This window comes from Arvicola amphibius, chromosome 7 (assembly GCF_903992535.2).
Source record: "Arvicola amphibius chromosome 7, mArvAmp1.2, whole genome shotgun sequence".
Classification (NCBI taxonomy): Eukaryota; Metazoa; Chordata; class Mammalia; order Rodentia; family Cricetidae; genus Arvicola; species Arvicola amphibius.
In genome coordinates, this window is record NC_052053.1 from 43,494,131 (window position 1) to 43,515,512 (window position 21,382).

Below are 21,382 nucleotides of genomic sequence, written 5' to 3' on the forward strand. Positions count from 1 at the left end.
CTAAGTGGGGCTCGGCTTTCAGTGGGAGGGAAGGGTCCCCAGTGCTGGGTATGGTGGCAATCGCTGTTTCACCAATGGGGTCGTCTGGGTAGGGCCAGGGATTCACCCCAAGCCTAGTCCTGGGGAGCACTTGAGAGCATGCTGGCAGAGAAGTACTAGGCTGCCACCCTCCCCCTGGTCTTGGCTGGAGTCAGAGATAATGGGACTCAGAGGCCCCATTCAGCGGCCTATAGAAGCAGGCTGGGTGATGGGGTAGCATAAGCCCCATGACATCTCAACCACTGAGCTATCTGCCCTTGGCTATTCCATGAGTTGGGATAGAGCCAGGCAGTGAACCACAGACATTCCTGAGCTAACATCATAGCTGGATTCAGATTCTCTTGGTACTGCGGGATATGGCACCTCATTTCAGGTGGGTATTCTTAGGGCAGGGTCTGTAGAAGTCACCAGCAGGTGATTTGGCTAGACCAGAACCAGAACCAGAGACTACAAGCCTATCTCAAGTGGTCTGGGGTCTGAGGCCAAATCTTCCTGGCTGAGACCAAGAGGGACATTAGTAAGGCCTCAATAGTTTAGTTACCTTGACCTAAGTTAGGGCATCCTCCTTTGGGAAGCTGCTCTAAGGTTGAGGGGTCAATGCTGGGGCTTCCAGATCCTGTAAACAGAAAGTACATGGGTCCTTGTGGCTGTGTCCCTTGAGGTACATGGAAACAGAACTAGAGGGTTGTGGCCAGGGTCTAGTGTCAAAGCATGGCATGGTGTGTATTGAGCACTGTAGGGTGGGGAGGAAGGGAGGCAGCCTTCTGAGAGGTTAGTCTGGCCCACTGGAAGCACAGGCCCAGGTACCTATTTATCACCTGGGGTGCCATGGACATCCCTCAGTGGGCTGGTGATTACAGCCCTGGTGTTCTCAGCTTCTAGGCTCCGGGGTGGGGGGAGGGCGGGGAGAGAGAGAGAGAATATGAATGTGTGTGTATATGCATGTGGCATGTATATGTACATGTGTGGAAGTGGGTGAGTATTGCTTGTATGTGCATGTACATGTGTGCAAGTGTACACGTATGTATGTGTGCATGCATCTGTTCCTGTGTTTTCTTCCATGTGTATATGTGTAAATATCTGCACTGAGTATATTATGTGTGGAATTTTCCCCCGGGGACATAAGGGGTCTCATGGGTTATAAGATACCTGCTTGTCCCCTATCTGAGTAGCTGAGGACTGACCATTGGAAGGATGCTCCCAGCCCTCCTTGGGTCCTGCAGAGGGGAGTGGTAACAAGTGGCCCCTCTGCACCCCACATCAGCCTGGGCCATTCTAGGACCTTGGTGTACCTGTCCCAGCCCTAACCTGGGATGCAGGAACAGGTCCCTGAGGACTTGTCTCTTGTGACTGTCCCAGCAGATGTAGGGATTAGGAGCTGGGAAACAGCAAGGCATCTCTGCTAGTACCAGGTGGCTCCATGACTATTCCAGGTAAAGGGTGCCATGCTGTGGTCCCTGTCTTCATGCAGGTATGTGAAGGGCTACCCCCCCAACTCACCCTACATTGGCAGCTCCCCGACCTTATGCCACCTCCTGCCTGTGAAGGCTCCCTTCTGCTGCCTGCGGCTGGACAAGGTAAGGCTGAGTCTCTGCAGCGGCACCCTGAACTCTGCTGTGGCCACCTGCCGTCCCACTGTGGTGGCCACCATGTATATCGGGGGTGCTGCAACTGAGCAGGAGCAGACCCCTCCCTACCTCACCCACCCGCTCTCCGCCTCCCTGCTCTGAACTCACGGCAGCCTTTTCTGAACAGGCTGAAAGCAGGTTAGGACCCCCCGAGACCTGAGCCCCCAAACATCTTACGTGTTCCCAGAGGAGGAGGACTACTTCTCTCCTCCTATAGCCTGTCCCCAGAGTCAGGCAGAGCCGGGGTCTCCTGCCAGGGGAACCCAAACCTCTGAAGGCCTTGTCATTCTTTAAGTCAGCACTGCCTTCCTGCCTTCCTGGGATCCCTTGTTGACCTCTGAAGAGCTTAGATCCTATGCTTAGTGCGAGAGAACTCCATCCATGCATCTGGGCTGAGCACCCTGAAGCGGGGTGGGGCTCAGCTGGCCGCGTCTCTGGCCATGCTGTCCCGCTGTGAAAGTGACTGTCTCTATGCCGAGATCAGGGCAGGATGGCTCCTAACCTTCCCCACTCTGAATCAGCCCTCTCAGTTCTAGATCCCACCAGTAGTTCTCCTTAGCATGTCGCCAAGGAAACCATCCTTTGCACTCACGCGGTGGAGGCCAATGGCCTCCTGTTTTACTCAGGGCCCATACTCTGCTGTGTGTTGTTTTGGGATCTGAGCCCTTTGATGCTTGCCAGCCTCTTACACTTCCTCCCTGTGCATGCCCAGCTATAGACTGGGACCAGGCACCTCCAACTGAGGTCTGACTCAACTTAGGGAAAGGGGCCTGAAGAAACAGATCAGATCAGATCAGATCAGATCAGATGCTGCCCGAGACCTTGATTCTGGGCTCTGTGGTGGGCAGAGCTAGGCACTGGACTGTGTGAACATTTACTGTACACACACACACGTGTACACACATGACTTGGCCCTCTGTATTTCTGTAGCTAAATGCTGCAGTGACTGGCTTACACCCAGCTTTGTGGAACACTGACTTTAGTGGTGGCCAGCAGGATGAGCCCTGGTGGCTGGTGGCCCAATATCTACCGAGGGCTCCCATGTGCTCCCATGTTGCACGCGCCTGCTAATGTTGGCCCACCAGCTTCTCCCACAGACAGGGGGGTTGCCCAGCCTGGGTTCCCGCACATCCCCAGGGCTGCAAACACAACAGCTATGAAGATGCCAAGGCCTATGGGTTCAAGAACAAGCTGATCATTGTCTCTGCTGAGACGGCGGGCAACGGGCTCTACAACTTCATCGTGCCGCTGCGTGCCTACTATCGGTCTCGCCGGGAACTTAACCCTATCGTGCTGCTGCTTGACAACAAGTGAGACACTGTGCACTCCCATAATGCCTCTCTTCCCGTGCCGGGACTGCTGGCCAGTTAGTTCCCTGCGGTCTTCCATGGCTATGCCTTCTGTATCTTACTGGCCTTAGCAGCTTCCTCCTCTAGTTTCTCCTGTAGCCTCTTCACATCACGTTCCCACAATTTGACAGTTCCGGTGGCAGGACCACGGGGATCCCCAAAACCATAGATCCTTTCCTCCAAGGACCCAGAAGCATGGCAGCCAGAACCCAAGGTTCAGTCTTGGCTGTATAACCTCAACAAGTCCAGGGCCTCATTTTCCCCTTGAGTTGAATAAGTGGCAGAACTTTTGGCCTTAAGTTTCCCTCAGTCCCGTGTTTTTGGGGGCCCCAAGAGTGTGGGGAGGATAAAGCATAGAGCAAGTGACACCTCTCGGCCCTGCTGTCCCCAGACCTGACCACCACTTCCTGGAGGCTATCTGCTGCTTTCCCATGGTCTACTACATGGAGGGCTCCGTGGACAAGTAAGATGAGAGCAGCCACGGCCACAGTGCCTGCTGTCCCTCTACCGTCCTCCCTGAGAGCTCCTCAGTGAGCACTCGTCCCAGACCCGGGGAAAGAGGGGTGTTGAGAGGGACTCGGTGTGGGGGAGAAGGGAAATCCATCGCCATAGCCCTTGCCCCGTGCAGCCTGGACAGCCTGCTGCAGTGCGGAATCATCTATGCCGACAACCTGGTGGTGGTGGACAAGGAGAGCACCATGAGCGCCGAAGAGGACTACATGGCAGATGCCAAGACCATTGTCAATGTTCAGACCATGTTCCGGTGAGCACCTGACCCCTGGGAGCCAGGCTTCCTATGAGGTCTCCACAGAAATGGATATGGAGAACCATGTGTCAGAACCACTGTGAGAACCCATAGCCCCAACCAAAGGACCCACCAAAGTCCACAGACCCGACCATGGGGTCCAGCACAGACCTCACAGCCCTGACCATGGACCTACCATGGTCTCCAAAGCTATGACCATAGGACCCATCAGAGTCCACAGACCTCACCACAGGACCCACAAGAGACCACACTTCTATGACTACAGGACCCATCACAGACCCCACAGCCCTGATCACCTACCAGAGACCAATACCCACGGCTGTAACAGATGCACAAGAGGCCACCCAGTCACGACCACAGGACTCACCAGACTCACCCACAGCACTAACCACAACCATACGACCCACCACAGACCCCCAGACCCTCAGCCCTGACTGGAGGACAACTCGCTAATCCCTCCCACAGGCTCTTCCCCAGCCTCAGCATCACCACAGAGCTTACCCACCCTTCCAACATGCGGTTCATGCAGTTCCGTGCCAAGGACAGCTACTCTCTGGCTCTTTCCAAACTGGAAAAGGTAAGTGGGCCCCTCCTGGTAGGTCAGCCTTTGCTAACGGGAGCCCAAAGAGGTTATGAGCAAGGTGAGGGAGGATGGGCTTCGTCCTGTAGGAGCCAAGGAGATAGGCTCAGCTGATGCAAGGCTCTCCTTGGTGGGGGGGGGCTACTTCCAGGAGCACCTGCGAGTCAGTGGTAATCCTCCCTGGGATTGGCCAGGAACTGGTAACAGATACGTAGCACCTAGCACCAGACACTGCCTCTGTCCCAGCTCTGAAGATCAGAGGGTGGGGAAAGCCTCGCGCTTCTGACCTTGGAATTCGTAGGAGAGGTCAGCTCTGTGGAGGGTATCAGCTGGGCCAGATGTGGAACTCGGGGGCACAAGGGACTCAGTAAGGCGTTAGAGACACACTAAGGACCCAGGAACCCACTAGGAATATGGGAAACTACAGGACTATGGGGGACAGGTCACTATCTATGTTGCTCTGGTGTGTGGTGGCTGTGGCCACACCTGCTATCCACACAAGGGATGGCCAAGCATTGGGGTGAGGGCATTGGAAGCCATGTGTTAAGATGAAGACAGCAGAGACCAGGTATAGAGGAGGCAGCCACAGCCACCAAGGCTTGCTGTTCTGTGTGAGTCCTAAGCTCAGCCTGGGCCAGTGTGCTTGTGGAGAGCTGCCAGAGGCCAGCATGGCTGACTGAAGATGGCAGGAATTGACATCAGGCAGAACAGACAAGCTCTGGGGTCTCTTACTGCCCATGAGCACAGAGCTGACTTGTAGCTAGGTCAAAGTGGAAGTGGCCCATGGGAGTCTGGGGTCTGGCTGAGCCAGAGAGACATGAGGGAGCCAGGTGGGCAGAGTACCAGACAACAGTGTGGCTCCTGCTGTCCAGCTTACCCCCATCCCTGGACTCTGCTCTTCCCAGCCTCTGCATCCACACAGGAAAGGGTCAAGGGATGTCTAGGCAATCCAAGGTGCTAGGTTCTCTGAGTGGCCACTCAGACCACGGCCCCACATCTCACCAGGGTCCTCACAGTGTGACTGAGGGTAGGCCAGGCTAGTGTCCTGGCTTGGAGTCTCATGGAGCCTGTGTCCCTATACATAGTCACACCTGGGGCCGTCCCTTCTCCTCAGGGGCCTCAAGGAAGCCTGGGAATGGGTGAAGGCAGCCTGCAGAGACAGTAACTGGTTCACACAGCCAGGCCCTCTGTGGCAGATGTCAGCAGTGAAGGGTGGGGCTTTTTTTTAATCCCCTCCATGTAGCATGGACCTGGTGGCTGGCCCATCTCTGCATCCTAGACTTGTCAGCTGTTGTCTGTCCCAGGACCGTGAATGGCCCAGGGCCTGTCGTGTGGCTTTATCACAATAGGGATGGCAAGGACAAACTGAAGAAGTCAGAACACGGTGGTAGCGAATTCACGGATGCTGAGGGGTTGGGATCCCAGAACACAGTGGCAGTGAACTCATGGATGCTGGGGGGTTGGGATCCACAGTGGTGGCAGTGAACTCATGGATGCTGGGGGGTTGGGATCCACAGTGGTGGCAGTGAACTCATGGATGCTGGGGGATTGGGATCCACAGTGGTGGCAGTGAACTCATGGATGCTGGGGGATTGGGATCCACAGTAGTGGCAGTGAACTCATGGATGCTGGGGGGTTGGGATCCACAGTGGTGGCAGTGAACTCATGGCTGCTGAAGGGTTAGGATCCACATTGGTTGATGTCCTGGGCCCTGGGCAGACAAGATAAGGAAAATGAGGAGGCTGCTGGTGTCATGGCTTCCTGGGGATGGTAGAATCCCCAGTCACACCCACTGTTATGGCCTGCCTATCACTGAGCACCAAGCTTTGTAGGATTGCCCACACTGAAGAAAAAAATGCCTACGCCTTGTCTGAAATAGAAGGGAACGCTCTGGAAAGAAGCTAACATTAGCAGCCTTCCTTCCAGTCTCTTTGGACCTGTGGCGTGGTCCCTTCCTGATTAGTGCTGTCCCTAGGAAAGCCAGTGGAATGCTTGAGTTACCACCGTGGTTCACCTGCACATGGTGCACACCAGAGTGGGAAGGTAGTGGCCGTGACTATGGGACTGTCACGTGGTACAACCACATCTCGTAGCTCAGACGTAGTGGTTGGTTCTTCGTGGGCCGGTCAAGCCCACACATCCTAGCCCCACTGTTTCGCTCTCCAACCTCACACTCCCCCCTGACACTTGCCCTCTTCTGTTAACTGGAGTGCAAAGAAGGACAAAATGAAAGGCATTTTTGCCACCTTGTCCCGTGTGCTTCCTTCCATCACTGGGAGGGGTCACTGATGGAAAGGCTCAGCATGTGCAAGGCCCCGGATTCCAAATACAGGAAGTATCTCACGGGTCCTGGGTCCCACTTTCTTCTCAGAGCCCAGACTCTCCCTAAGCTCTGGGCCTGTGTGTGTCTGGAAGATGCAGCTGGATATTCAAGCCTGCTGGCCAGAAGTCTGTTGATGCATGCAGACACACATCCATGTACACATATACCATGCACACACTACACTCAGCACATGCATGCATATCATGCACCCATGCTCATGCCACACATGCATTCAAAAATGCATGCATGCCATACCACATGTAAACGTACACACATATGCATACACGTACCACACATAAACACACCCTATGTACATATCTTTACTCTGATGGCCACCCGTGATCCTATGTGCCATCTGAGGACCCCTTTCTTGCAGCAAGAACGGGAGAATGGCTCCAACCTGGCCTTCATGTTCCGCCTGCCATTTGCTGCTGGTCGAGTATTTAGTATCAGCATGTTGGATACACTGCTCTACCAGGTCAGCTGGGATGTGGAGGAAGGTGGGCAGGGTCCCATGATCCACAGTTGCTCTCCACCTAAGATCTGGTCCCATTGCTCTGGACAGCCCTCCCCAGATCTCCTGAGACATATTCCTGCTGCAGCAGCAGGTCTGACTGCCTTCAGGGATGCCCTGGTACCACTCTGGGGGTTTAGGGTCCTGGTCCTTCTTAGACCTCATGTGCTGGGCTGGCGGGCAGGTGGCTTCTGAGTGCGCTGAGGCTGGAGCATCTGCCTCACGTGGCCCCGCTGCCCCACAGTCCTTCGTGAAAGACTACATGATCACCATCACCAGGCTGCTGCTGGGCCTTGACACGACCCCAGGCTCCGGCTACCTCTGCGCTGTAAGTGCAGGCCACGTGTACAGTGCCATAGGGCACAGGCCTGGCACCCTCCTCGGGTCACCGTAGTCCTGGGACTCTGGGTGCCGCCTGCAGCCCTTCTCAGCCCTTCCTCTCGTCGCAGATGAAGGTAACCGAGGACGACCTGTGGATCCGAACTTACGGCCGCCTCTTCCAGAAACTCTGCTCCTCCAGTGCCGAGATCCCCATCGGCATCTACAGGACCGAGTGCCACGTCTTCTCCTCTGAGGTACAGCCCCACTGCTGTCACAGCCCAGCCCTGGGGGCCTGCGTGTGACTGGCGTTTGCCAGAGGCTCCTTCCAGGCATGTGCCTCCAGCGAGGGCATCTGCCACTCTGGGAAGAATGGTGACCTTGGGAAGCATCCCAGACATCCAGGGGGACTGGGTAGGGTATCAGGGGTGGTCGGGTGCAGCTAGTCTACCATGGTAGACTATGGTAGTCCACCTAGCATCCTGCCCTTGTGTGTTCTGTATGAACTTTGAGAGGCGGGGATGCACTGGGGTAGGGGCAAACACACCCACAGGTCCCACACATCCCTTGGTTTCCTTTTCAGCCCCATGACCTCAGAGCCCAGGTGAGCACCCTTGGACCCCATGTGGCACTTCTGCTTCACCTGTGCCTCATGGAGTTCTTCCCTACCTTGATCAGGGCCCTGGGAAGCAGACAGGAAATGAAAATGTGTTTGCCACTGGGCTGTTCAGGGTCAGGGGTGGGGGTGGCGGGACTCTCAGCAAGTACCATCCTGCTATGCAATGGGGAAACTGAGGCAGAGGGCAATCACCCATGGGTTTGCCCACATCATGTGTACCCTTCACCCCAGCCCAGCTCCATGCACCATTAGAAGGCCCCTCTGCAGCCTCCAGAGCAGCAGATACCCCTGTGGGCTGCTCTGACCCCCACACCTGCATTATCCTCTCAGTCTCTCTAAAGGGCTGCTGATGGGGTCCCCACATTTTCCCCAGCACCTCATATGCTCACTCAGTCATACACAGCCTACCACACCCCACCTCTGTTCGCATTGACTCCCAGGGATGTGTTTGATGGGGACCCCTGCCCCACCCACATGGGGGGAAACTGGGGTATAGACGGGGGTCCCAGTGCTAGGGTAAAGCCAGGATATACCGGGTCAGAGCGACCAGCCAGATCCATAGATGTGATGGCCCGGAGAGACAAAGGATCCTCTTCCCTGGGACAGGCTGGCTCCATCCTGGATCAGACTTTGAGCAGGTTCAGGAGGCCAGGCAGACTGGGGTACAGGTGGGAACACAGGACCCCACAGTCTTTCTGGCCTGGAGAAGGCTGGTGTTCACACTGTGGGTCCAGAGCCCATCTCCTCCCTGGCACCTCAAGGCACAAGGCCCCATCCCATAGCCCTCCTGCCTGCCCAGTCCCAGATCTCAGTGAACATGGAGGACCGCGAGGACACTCGGGAGGCCAAGGGGCCCTGGGGCACACGCACTGCCTCCGGCAGTGGCAGCACCCACGGCCGCCACGGGGGCAGTGCTGATCCAGCGGAGCACCCCCTACTGCGCCGCAAGAGCCTCCAGTGGGCCCGCAAGCTGAGTCGAAAGAGCAGCAAGCAGGCGGGGAAGGCCCCTGCAGCCACAGAGTGGATCACACAGCAGCGGCTCAGCCTCTACCGGCGCTCAGAGCGCCAGGAGCTCTCAGAGCTGGTCAAAAACCGGATGAAACACCTGGGGCTGCCCACCACGGGCTACGGTAAGGGCAGGCAACAAGGCAGGGCAGGTTGGGCCGTAGCAAAGTGGTTGCTGAGCATCTCAATCTATCTGACCCCTTTAGCAGGCGTGGCCACAGAATGGTCACTTGGGCCTGCTCAGTGACGGGCAGAGGAGTGTCTATCCCCACCCAGTATGGAGAAGGTGCAGAGTGACCCACAAACTGGCTCCCTTCTACTACTCTAGAGCCTCAGTTTCCCCAGCAGAAAGTAAGGGACTGGACCTAAAGGAAGAGTAGAGTGGAGAGCCAAGCCAGCTCCCTCATAGCGCATGGCTTTCATTAGGGTACAGGTCCAGTCTTCCCATTTCTGAGAGATGTGAGGCAAGGACTTAGCAGGTCCCTGGCCAGGGAGAGGGTGGGGCACAGTCATTGGGAGCAAGAAGGACCTATACATCCTCTGTCTATCCCACCATCCTCCCCTGGGTAGTCATCCCATTTCTGTAACCCCCTTCTTTCTGTGCCATTTTCGGGTAACATCTGTGTGACTTTAACCAGGCTGCCTCCGCTGATGAGGTCAAAGGAGGCCCAAGCGCTCTCTTCTGGCCTGTGCGCTCCCATACTCCTTTAGCATCTCAATACTCAGCCGTTGCTGAGGTCCACCCTGCACCATGATGCCTATCATCACCGGAGATGGGGCCCTAGAGACTCTTCCAAGCAGAAGGAGCTGCCCAGGGATCACTGGGGCTGGACCATGTGCTGGCCATGCATATTGGGCATAATGGGCACATTCACAAGGCAGAGATAGACTTCACTAAAGGGTAGGCCCGGGAATGGGGTTTTGAGAACAGCATGACCCCCTAGAGACTTTTCCTAATCACGTGTACACAATGTGGAGTGTCCCTACAATGCCCTCGATCTAGTGATCCCCACTGTATCCCTTCCCAGGTAACCTACTGTTCCAGGGAACTAGCCACCAAGGCTAAGGGGAGTCTAGCATTCATGAGCTATGGCAAGTACTAGCAGATACAAAGTCCAGCCCACATGACCAAGCTAAGAACTGGCACCTGCCCTGTGTGCCCCTTAGCCTCTGCAACGCCCCCCCCCCCACATGCCAGCGCTTGGTAGAGAAGGACCAGATTCTCTTTGGCAATTGACTTGCTTCTGAAGTGGCTGGTGCTGGCCACCGCTGTCCCAGCGTGGACGGTGTCTGCGTGCAGTTGACCGCTGCCCTGCACCCATTCTGCTGTGCCAGCGTGCCCACCCCGCCACTGCTTGCTGACCTGTCTCTCTCTCTGTTTCTGTCTGTGCCTCTCCTATGTGTTCCATAGAGGACGTAGCAAATTTAACAGCCAGTGATGTGATGAATCGGGTAAACCTGGGATATTTGCAAGGTAATTCTGCTCCAGTGGATACCAGCCACCACATAGGGGACGTGCCAACCCTTTGTCACCTTGGCTGGGCCAGACAGTGACCAGGAGAGATGAGAGGGCTTTGTGTGTCCACAGTGGGTTCTCAGGCCTTCTATCTGCCTCCCTGGTTTGTTCTGGCTGAGGGTCATGGGAGCCCAGATGATGGTACCCACCCCAGCCCCAGGGCTTAACTCCAAATAATTTACCCAGCTCCGTTGTTAGAATGTGCCATGCCATCTAGCTTTGCCCTGACTAGACAGAAGGCCGTTCCAGCAACAGCTTGCCTCTCTGGCTAGTCCCATGAGATGCCCAAAGTCCCTTTGTGTCTTTGTGAGCCTCCTGCTAGGCATGAGGATGAAAATTAGGATTGCACTCTGTGCCAAGGCATAGGCAGGCTTGGACTACCCAAGCCAAGTAGACTTGGGGCTTCAAGAGCAGGCTCTTTCTATCTGCTTGAGACAGAGCTGATCTAGTAGCCACTTCTCATCTGTGGGCTTTAATGCTGCTGAGTACCCTCCTCCAAGGAGCTACCCCACACCGAGGCCAGAGCAAAGGCTAAGCCACTGCCTCCGGTGCCTCCCCTCCAATCAGGTTTTCTGGGAGCTTTAGCGGTGGCTGGGCCCAGGTAGATGTCAGTTTAACTGGGTCCTTATTTGTAAGGATGGCTGTGGGCAGCCACAGAGCAAAGTGTTGGCATCTCCTGGGCTTGTGGTTTTCCTCATCCTGCCACCCATGACAGCATTCATGGAAAGTGGGCCCTCTGCTGGCCACAGGGTGACTTCCATGACCCAAGCATGCCCTGCTTCCTGTATGGCTTCCAGGCAAAGGCGGGCAGGTGAGAACTTGGGCAGCTCCTGCAGGATCACAGGGTGCTCTTGGATGTTCACTGGGCATCACCTGTGTCCTCACTGGGGAAAATGTGCTGAAACTTGGCGACAGGGACTCATAGTACCCTGGCGCACCATGGAGTGGCTGGAATGTCACAACCTGCTCATAAAGGGTAATGTCCAGTGTGGGATGGTGCCAGGGGCTCAGTGTACACAGGAGGCAAGAGAAAGCACACAGCCCTGAAGTTATTCTGGTTCTGAGATGAGCAAGCTAAGGCTCAGATTAGGAAGCTTATGGGGAAATGGGTACAGATGCCCGGGGCTTGGGTAGGGAGGTGGGAGAAAGCGAGGGGAAGCAGAGATGTCGCAGAGGCCCGACTTACTGAGAGTTTCCATTCTAGAAGTGCATTAAAGCTGGGCCTTGTCCCCATCCCTACCTCTGTCTACCTTTACCAAGCACAGGGATGCTAACGCTACCTCGGGGCAGCTGCCTTGCTCTCCCAAGCTAAGCAGTTGGAGTCAGCACCACAAGACTGTCTACAGCCCCACCCTGGCATGATAGCCGGGATTTGGCATGGCTCTCACAGCTCAGCACTACAGAAGCACAAAGCCAGGCCTAATCCTGCCCTCCCATAGGCCTTGCTAGTCTCAAAAATCCCCAGATCTGCCCCTGATTGGAGGAGAATGGTAGCCCAGAGCCCAGACCTAAAGAGGGAGGATCCAGTAGCTTCCTCTCACAGCCAGGGCTTCTAGCCCCACCTGCGGGATGACTGTCTGGTGGCCCTGACAGACACTAATCAGTGGCTATGGTCTGGACTGAGCGTGACTGAATCCCCCTGCTCCTGCACACACCCTACTGCCCCTGCACTGCCCGCCCCAAAGCTGCATGAGAGACTTGCTCCCAGGATAACACGCCTCCCACTTGGTTCCCAACATGAGCCATACCATGGGGGACCTTGACTGTAAGATTTGGGGGGGAAAGCAAAAACTGATGCTCATGGGGCAGAACAGCACCCCATTTATGGAGAGCGGGCTACCAGGCTGTCCTACCCTGCAGAAATAAACAGAGGTAAAAGCTCCATTTGAACTACCCCAGGTACAGGCACACCCACTTCGCAGAAGCATTCTGTGCCTTATGCCTCATCTTGGGGCTGCAGCTCTGGGGGCCAAAGCATGCCCTACCCTGGCCCAGGTGACTACTTGGCAGCTCCCTCAACGTCACAGAGGGCTAGGCTATGTCTAACATGACAAAGGACAGAGGGCCCTGTCCCAGGTCACCTTCATTTTGTATGTCCTTGGAATCCAGAGGTACCTTTAAACATGAAGTGAGTAAACTGAGGCCAGCACTGTATGTGGCCATGGTGCCCTGCTGGTCAAGCACAGACATCAATGATATAACTGGCTGCTGCTCCAGAACTATCCATATTGCTAGGGGTCACAATCCATCATCACCCTGGGGCCATTGCTGGTCTCTCTCCCTGGAGGAGCAGCAGCATAGCCACAAATGGGAGGAAATGACCCTGTTCTCCAATGAGTCCAAAGTATAGGGAGTAGATGTGGCCTGCCCAGTCCCGGGGACAGTGGTACCTGCAGAGCACTTCAGGAGGGTGACAGGAAGGCCTGAGCAGCTCCTGGAGGTGTGGAGCAGATGGTGTGTATGTGTATGTGTAGGTGTTATATGGCTGTACATGTGGGTATTAGCGGTATATGGGTGTGTCATATGTGCAGGTGATCAGTAGTGTTTATGGGTGTTCACAGGTATATGTGCAGGTGCATGTATGTAGGAGTATGCATAGGTGCTTGCAATGTGGGTGTAAATAGGTATGTACAAGTGTACTCAGTTATATATGCAAGTGTGTACAAGTGCACTCTGGGATTGCACAGGGATGTGTGCAGGGGTGCTCGGTGCCTCTGTTCAGTCAGTACCCCCACTCCCCTCCTCCACTGGTGAGATGTCATCTAAGGTTGGCTGTCAGATGAGCAAGCAGCCTGGGACAGAGGGAGCCAGTGCTCTACTCTGCCTTGTGGCTGAGCCCTGCCCAGTGCAGGCAGGAGCGGAGGACAGGTATCAGGGAGAACCAATCAGTATATGGCCAGAAAGGCTGGATAACTACCTCCCCTGGCTCCTTGGGGTCCAGCAGAGCTGTTCTGGGTGGGGTTGGGTGATGCTTGGGCTATGTCCTTTACAGACGAGATGAACGACCATCACCAGAACACCCTCTCCTATGTACTCATCAACCCCCCGCCAGACACGAGGCTGGAGCCCAATGACATTGTGTGAGTACAAAGTACTGGCCCTCCCAACATCCGGCGTGGCACTCCAGACTCCACAGCTGGCACAGATCCGGTGTGGCTGGCTACCTGGATTGTCGTTCCAGACCCTTCCTTGGTGTCTTCTACAGGTACCTCATCCGCTCCGACCCCCTGGCCCACGTGGGCAGCAGCTCCCAGAGTCGGAAGAGCAGCTGCAGCAACAAGCTCTCATCCTGTAATCCTGAGACCCGGGATGAGACACAGCTCTGAGCAGCCAAGAAGCCCGTGTGGGGACAGACAGGCGGACACAGAACACAGAGAGAACATTGTCACACGCTGGCTTGTCCCAAGCAGGCTATGCTATGACTATACGGTGGCCCCAAATCTTGTCCCCCAAGAAGGAAATCCTCTTGGTGGGGCCAGTCATAAGACCACTGGACTACCCTTGAAGCTGGCAGGAGGCACTTTTTAACCTATTTTTACAAATATGTATGATTTGCATCTCTTTACAAAGCTGTACCACAACTCGTGACTTGGGTCTGGCCAAAGTATGAGGCTAGCAGCAGAGAAGGAACTGAGCAGGGACTAGACACGACCCCAGGTCCCACCCTCCTGCATGGCTTCACTCAGTAATTTCTGGGGTGCATTGGAGAAGGAAAGACCTGCAACTGGGGAGTCCCACATGGAACTGGGGAGACCCCTGCATGGAGGCCAGCTCTAGCCGCCCAACGTGCTATTCTGATCAGAGCTTCTGCATGGCTCTGAGACTATACCAGGGCCTATGGGCTGCCTCTCCCCAGAACCAGGCAAGGGGCCAGCAGTAATGGTGCCATGCCTGCCCTTTAAGTGGAGGAGAACAGAGGAGGGGCTTGTCACGGGCCCATCCTGAACCTGAGCTCTGTAGCCCCCGGCATGGGGTGGGAGCAGGGGCTGCCGGTGGGTCCTCAGAGTCCTGTGGTCGGCCATGGCTATGGAGGGAGCCCTGCAGCTGTGGCTATGGAGGTCAGATGATGTTTCCAGCTACCACACTGAGCTCCCCCAGCCATGGAGCTTGGGGACCTAGGACCTGCAAATGATGTGTCCCCACGGACCATTTCACACACTCAAAGCAAAGTCTTGTCTCTAAACACCTGATCTGAAAAGCACAATTAGCTCTGGGCTCTGGCCATGCCTCAGGTCTCCAGGGATTGCTCCAGGCAGCTAACTTCAGACTTGTTTGTGGTTTGTATGGTTGGAACTGGAACCTTCTATTAAAATGGATATATCCTGCAGGCATGCGTGGAACAAGGTGATCCATCAAGGCTCCAGGACACGGGGTCTGGAAGACATCCGAGGCTCACCTGTTTTAGGGTTAGAATTGCCTCCTGTATTTGCCTCCCAGACTTCACAGACCAGCCCCCAACCTCTGGCCTGGCCAACATGGCCTTCTCAAGACAGTAATAAATCTTCTGTAGCTATGGGTGGCTGGGTCTGGGAAGCTGCCAGGGTGTGTGCATGAGTCAAGTCCAGAGACCCTCTGGCAAGCTGACAGTCAGCCTCCCGCTATGGTCCAGCATGCCCTGAAGGTAGAAACAGCTCACCTAAGGCTCCAGACTCCTGAAAATCCACCCCCACCCCACCCTGGGTAGAAGATGCCTTTGATGTGAACCTCCACCATGTGTTTTTGGGGTGTCCTGAAAGACTTAGGTGAAGGAGTGACCAAAGGGCCAAGCTCTCCCAGGCAGAGCAGATGGACCCTCCACTGGGTGGGTGCTAAAGGGCAAGGCAGTTGCTATAACCTGCCTGATAGGGTGCCTAGGACCAAGTCTTCACTGCCCATGGCCCGCCTGCAGACCCAGCCTTCCTACCCCCACTCCTTGCCTGTCTGGGACCCACTTGCTCAGAAAGTATACATGATCCCTGGTGAGGGGTCCTGGAACAGTTAGCTGTCAGGACTCAGGGAAGTTGTTTGGGGGCCTAGGTGGAGAAGCAAATGGTTTACCCTGGACTAGCGTGTCCAGAACTCACCTAGGGCCTATTGGTGGCCACACTCTGTAGCAGGAGGGGTCTGACCCAGGACCCACATTCCATCTCCCTGCTCAGCCACCTGCCTGGCTGCTGAGCCCAGAGACACAGAGTCATACTGGTCTCCGTCTAGATGGGGATACAGCCTTCGAGCCTATGCTGGAAGAGCTGCCACCTCTGGGGCACCTTGGGGAAAACCACCTATCGGGGTGCTTACTCTCCTGTGCACCTGCAGCATGGGAACACATTTCCAGTCTCTCGGTATGTGTGGGGGGGGGGAGGAGGGGTCCTCTTACCGGTACAGGCAGATACTTCAGCACAGGCTATTGCTAGTTCCTAAAGATGCCAGGCCCTGGGACTGGCACTTGGGCCAGGAGGATATGTGTGCTGTGAGATATCAGATATCAGATACCAGCTCAATAAAAGCCACCTGTACACCTGGAACCTTCCATAGCTTCCATTGCCTTTATATCCAGGCCTTGGAGGATACCCTGTCTTCACGGATCCCTGTCCCCAGCCATCCTTGGACCCCATCAATTCTCCCAGCCCACATACCCTGCTGGCCTTAAGGGATCTCATGAAACACTTGTTCCAGGAGGAACAGGTCTGTCCCAGCCCAGAAGGAAGTAGAATTTAAACACTGCAACATAACTTTCAAAGTATAGAGAATTAGCAAGAAGCCTTTCGTGTTCCTTGTTCCTAACTAATCTAACCAAACCTGTTCAGAACAGTTCCGAGTGCCTTGGGGGCTGTAGCCTGTGGTTCAGTGCCGAGGGGCAGCGGGACTGGCAGCGTTCTGCGGTGAGGGGGCGGGAGCTGGGAGCCTGTGCAGTGCGTGAGTGCTTGCTGCAGGCTCTAGGCCATCTCGGTAGCGTCTATTTAAAGATATGCAGTGGCGGGCAGAGGGAAGGATATGTAACTGCCTGAGCACTTAGGGCAAAAGAGGAAGGGCAGAGACGGAGACCAAGGCAAGGGAAGAAACCGTAGCACATCATTTTGCATTGGGGGTGACACCAATCCAACTATACACCTGCCACAGAGACTGAGGGTGGTTTCAGCTGGCCAATGACAAGACAAACCCACGGGGGACGGAAAGCAAGCCTGAGACATGAAGAAAGCATGTCAGGACCCATCTCCCAGGTCCCTCTTACTCCACCCACGCCGTGAGGCATCTCAAGACAGATTGCTGAGGGTGTGTGGCTTCTGTCTACCTCTGCCAGTACACCCAGGCCATGCTCAGCCCCATCATGTCTCCACCCCGCCCTTCTGACCCCTCATCCGACAGGCACCATGGAGACACATCTTAATGACCTCAGAAAGGGCTTGTTTTGTTTTGTTTGAGACATGATTTTTGGGGGAACAGGATTTCTCTATGTAGTTCTGGCCATCCAGGAACTCACTCTGTAGACCAGGCTGGCCTTGAACTCATAGAGATCTGCCTCTCTCTGCCCCGGAGTGCTGGGGCTAAAGGCGTGCACCACCCTGCCCACTGAGTCATGATTCTTATACTTGTATATCCTCAGAGTCTCTGTATTTTTCAGCTACCTGGGCCAGTGAAAAAGGGGAGGGGGGTCCTAGGGGCAGTGTTCTGGAGGGAGCTGTGCAATGGCAGGTTGTGGGGGACCCAATAGCACTGCAGGTTGTGCTCACACTGACATCCAAGGCCTCAGCCCTCAGCCTCACCACATCACATAGGACCTGGAGTCTGGCCTCAAGTGAGGTGGGGGCTCAATTAGAAACTCTAGGGTGGGAACAGCAGCCGTCTAGACTCAAAACAAACACCCTTGGGTGTTGGCCATACCCATCCTCGCCTCCTGTGACAGCAGAAGTTTTGCCGTTCTGCACATGATGGTTCTAAGCAGAGCTCGCTTGTGCCCTCCCACCCCCCCAGCAAGCCCTCCAGCCTGGGCTTCTGTCTGCAGAAGAGAGTGCCTATCTTGTTCCCAAAGCAACTGCAGCTCACAGAGGGATCCCACAATGTTCTAGCCTTGAGCTGGAGGTAACATCTGCCTATCTAAACAAAGAGCTTCAAGCCTGGCCCAGAGCCTTAGGGGGAGTCATTGTCCATGCCCATGTTCTGGGTACCTCTAACAGATGCCTGCCAGGGTGGACAGTTTGTAACACAGCAAGCCCTACCCTTATCCTTGTTCAGACCCTTTGCAATCAGACACATCCTAGTACTTCCCTGGTCTAAGGCCTGCTTTTCCTCCAAGTGGGGAGCATCCAGTGCTACACATCTTACATGGATGGACAGGGATGTCCGAAACAGCTGGCAGTGGTCCAGGAGACAGCAGCCATCCCCAGCCTCTGCCTGAAGCGCATGATCGCTAACTGGGATGCCAAACAGAGACATGGCCTTGTCTTTTGCATGGCTGAAGGCACTTCTCCCTCGTGGGCTTGGGAATGCTCTCAAAGACAGTAGGACAGGTGAATATTCTCTTCACCAGGAAAACTGAGGCACAGACCCAAGTTAAGAGCTCAGAGCAGCAAGGCACAAGCCTGGACTTTGGAAGTAAGCTTCTTAGAAGCTCCATCATCCCACTAGGTTAGCCTGCTGGGGTAGTGGTACCTTTGGGTGGTGCCTACACTGACTCTCCCTGAGGTTCCAAGTAAGCCACAAAGGACAGCCAGGCTAGGACAACCCTCTTTATCCCCTCCCCCACAAAGCAGCACTTCTTATCCCTGCTCCGCCCACCCTCCTGAGGTGGAGTCCTAGCAACCAAGAGAGGCCAAATTCCAGGCCTAGACAAGACCTGGACCCAACACAATCAGCACATAGCATTGGCACAAGCAAATGGTGCAGGCTGCATTGCTGACCTACAGAGGCTGGCTTAGCAGTTCTCAGGAGGCCCTCACTGGAGGCACTGCCATGTCTCCCTGATAACACTTCAGCTGAAAAACATTTAGGTTTCCCAAGTCGTATGAGAAGATGGAATCTCACTCACTATGGCACAATGAAAACACAAAACAAGCCAGGTGTGGTGGCACGTACCTTTGGTCCCAGGATTCAAGAAGCAGAGACCAGCCTGGTATACATAGCAAGAACCAGACTAGCTCGGGCTACATTAGACCCTGTAAAAAAAAAAAAAAAAAAAAAAAAAAAACGTGGGGTGGGGTGGATGGAGGAGGGTGGCCTGAAGAGATAACCCAGTGTTAAAAAGCAGTTGCAGTTGCTGCTCTTCTACAAGACCCAGGTTTGGCTTCTAGCACCCACCTGGCAGCTCACAACCACCTATAACTCCAGTTCCAGGAGATCCAATGCCTTCTTTGACCTCTGCAGGTATGTACTGCAATCTACATGCGCAGCAAACTTTCATATACATAAAACAAAAGCCCACTGAAGTCCTCACCGTAGCATATGCTGGCAGTAGAGCAAAGTGAGACGGGAGGGGCAGTCAGGTCTGCTAAATTCTGCTTCTGCCTCTAGACACGGAATGTGCTTCAGCACTTTGACCCTGTGAGTCCCGTTACTCCGGTGTGTAGACATCAAACGAGGGCTGCCTTCCAGAAACCCCTTAACTGAGGACCACATCCTCCCAGATGGCTTGAACCTAGAGAATTCTGATTTCTGTTGTCCTCTGCAATTAGTAAATCCACTTCACTTATCAGCTCTTCCATCTTATCAGCCCCAGACCAGCTGGTAACTGGAACAGTCAACCGACTTAGTGATCCCTGTTACAGATGATCTACAGAAGTACATTACAGCCATCACCAACCCAGGTTGCAGTCAGCTTGGACCAAGCTCTCTGCCCCTGTAGGAACCAACACCTTGTCCATCACCTGCTCTACCCACAACCACTGGGACCTCCCTGGTTGCTCACTATGTAGCCCAGGCTGGCTGTGAGTTTATGATCCTCCTGCCTTGGTCTCCAGAGTGTTTGTGTTATGAAGTTGTTTCATATCTAACACATACTACTGGGCTCTCCGGGTAGTTTCCAGTACTTCATCATACAAAAATGGAGGAAAGCCAGGCATGGTGGTGCACCCTTTAATCCCAGCACTTGGGAGTTTGAGGCCAGCCTGGTCTGTAGACTGGTCTGCTCTACAGAGTGAGCTCCAGAACAGCCAAAAGAGATAAACAGAGAAACTGTCTTGAAAAATCAAAAGAAAAAGAAATGGGAGGAAAATCATGCGAGGTCAGCTCTCTCCAACTAGAAGTCTTGCTGCGATGACATCTACCATGGCAAAGTGTACCCCAAATTCCTGTGTTCAGGCCCTAAGCCCCAGAACTTTAGAATATGACTGGGTTTGGTGTAAGGGTTAAAAGAGGAGAACCAAAGAGACATGATCATTGGGAATCCAAGCCTATCTCACTGGTGTTCTTCTAAGTGGTCAGGACTGAGACAGGACACAGGGTAGGTAGACTGTCTACAAGCTGAGGGAAGCGGCCATAGCAGCTAGCCTTGACACCCCTTCCTTACTTCAGGACTGTGCAAGGCAAACTCTGCTGTGAGATGTGTGTATAAGTGTGTGTGTGTGTGTGTGCGCGCGCGCGTGCGCGCGCGCGTGCATGAGAGTAGAGTGCACATGAATGCAAGTGTTCACAGAAGCAGAGGTCAAATGCTCCTGGAGCTACGGTTAGAGAATTCAGCTTTCTCTCAGCATGAACATTACAAAATGTCAGCAAACCAGATCTGACAATGTGTAGAAAGGATAGAGCTGGGCTCCTTAATGCCAGGGAAACAGGTCTGTCTAAACACCAGGAGGAACAGTACGAAGACTCACCATCATTTCAGTGGGATACAATGCATCCTATAAACCCAACCTTATTCTGGCACACTAAGGAAGGGAACCTAAACAGGAAGACCCCAAAAGGACCAGGAGGATGTCCAGCATCTCTGCCAGGCAGCTGTGGAAGAGTTGCAGCACAGTAAGGAGGTAGGAAGACAACCAAAGCCCTAAGGACTGTAGAGCAGAGACAAAAACAAACAAACACAAAGGACACCGTTCCTTTCTAGCAGATGCTAACAGACTTCGAGTGCATCTGTCAGCTCTAAGAATTAGAGCTGAGCAGGATTGCTCATGGCAAGGCAGACAGAAAAATAAGCTTTTGCATTTATATGCTGCCTGCATCGGATGCTGTCAGTGTGTGGCAGGAATTACAGACAGAAGCCCCCAGCACTCTCACAGCAAGCACAGCGGGAGGCGCCTGCCCTGCCGGGGCTCACCTGGAGGACTCAGGCACCGTCATCTGACAGCCTTCTGAAGAGCTTCGTTACCTCTGTGGCCTCAATTCCTCTGCCTATATGGAGCATAGTTCTCTGAGTGGGGCCCTCACCCCACCTATCCACAGACCATGGGCCCAGAAGGAAGAAGAACAAAGTCACAGAGTAGCAAACATACAGACTCTTACACCATCCCCAGCCCAAAGCCAACCCCAGGTGTTATGATGGGCAAGAAATCAACAAGCCAAAACCAAGAAGGCTTAGGTTACTTTAAAAGTCTTCATGACCCTGCATGAGCAGAGAGGGGATTTTTCAACACTACTAATAAAAAGTTGATAATGCAGCCCCAGAAATCTTAAGAATTATTTATCACAAGCAACACGAAAAGGGAAAAGCCAAATCAATTAGCAAAAGATAATGAAATAGGCAAAAATTTGCATAGACATCTTCAAGACAAAAAGTACATCCAACAAATAAAAAGATGGAAATGGTCAACTTCA

At 54.3% G+C, this 21,382-nt stretch overlaps 1 protein-coding gene across 5 annotated transcripts in view; it reads left to right on the forward strand.

The window, feature by feature from the left end:
* Window positions 1-13,983, forward strand: part of Kcnt1 (potassium sodium-activated channel subfamily T member 1) — a 57,443-nt gene extending 43,460 nt beyond the window's left edge. For 3 of the 5 annotated variants that reach the window (XM_038336478.1, XM_038336476.1, XM_038336477.1), the window contains 13 exons: window positions 1,511-1,616; window positions 2,805-2,977; window positions 3,408-3,479; window positions 3,645-3,779; window positions 4,248-4,359; window positions 7,062-7,163; window positions 7,444-7,527; window positions 7,649-7,774; window positions 8,101-8,121; window positions 8,936-9,266; window positions 10,553-10,615; window positions 13,650-13,737; window positions 13,863-13,983. In XM_038336478.1, coding sequence (XP_038192406.1) covers window positions 1,511-1,616; window positions 2,805-2,977; window positions 3,408-3,479; window positions 3,645-3,779; window positions 4,248-4,359; window positions 7,062-7,163; window positions 7,444-7,527; window positions 7,649-7,774; window positions 8,101-8,121; window positions 8,936-9,266; window positions 10,553-10,615; window positions 13,650-13,737; window positions 13,863-13,983 — 1,534 coding nt within the window. The remainder of the gene's footprint in view (window positions 1-1,510; window positions 1,617-2,804; window positions 2,978-3,407; window positions 3,480-3,644; window positions 3,780-4,247; window positions 4,360-7,061; window positions 7,164-7,443; window positions 7,528-7,648; window positions 7,775-8,100; window positions 8,122-8,935; window positions 9,267-10,552; window positions 10,616-13,649; window positions 13,738-13,862) is intronic. The other 2 variants (XM_038336479.1, XM_038336480.1) reach the window with 2 other exon arrangements.
* The last annotated feature ends 7,399 nt before the right edge of the window (window positions 13,984-21,382 follow it).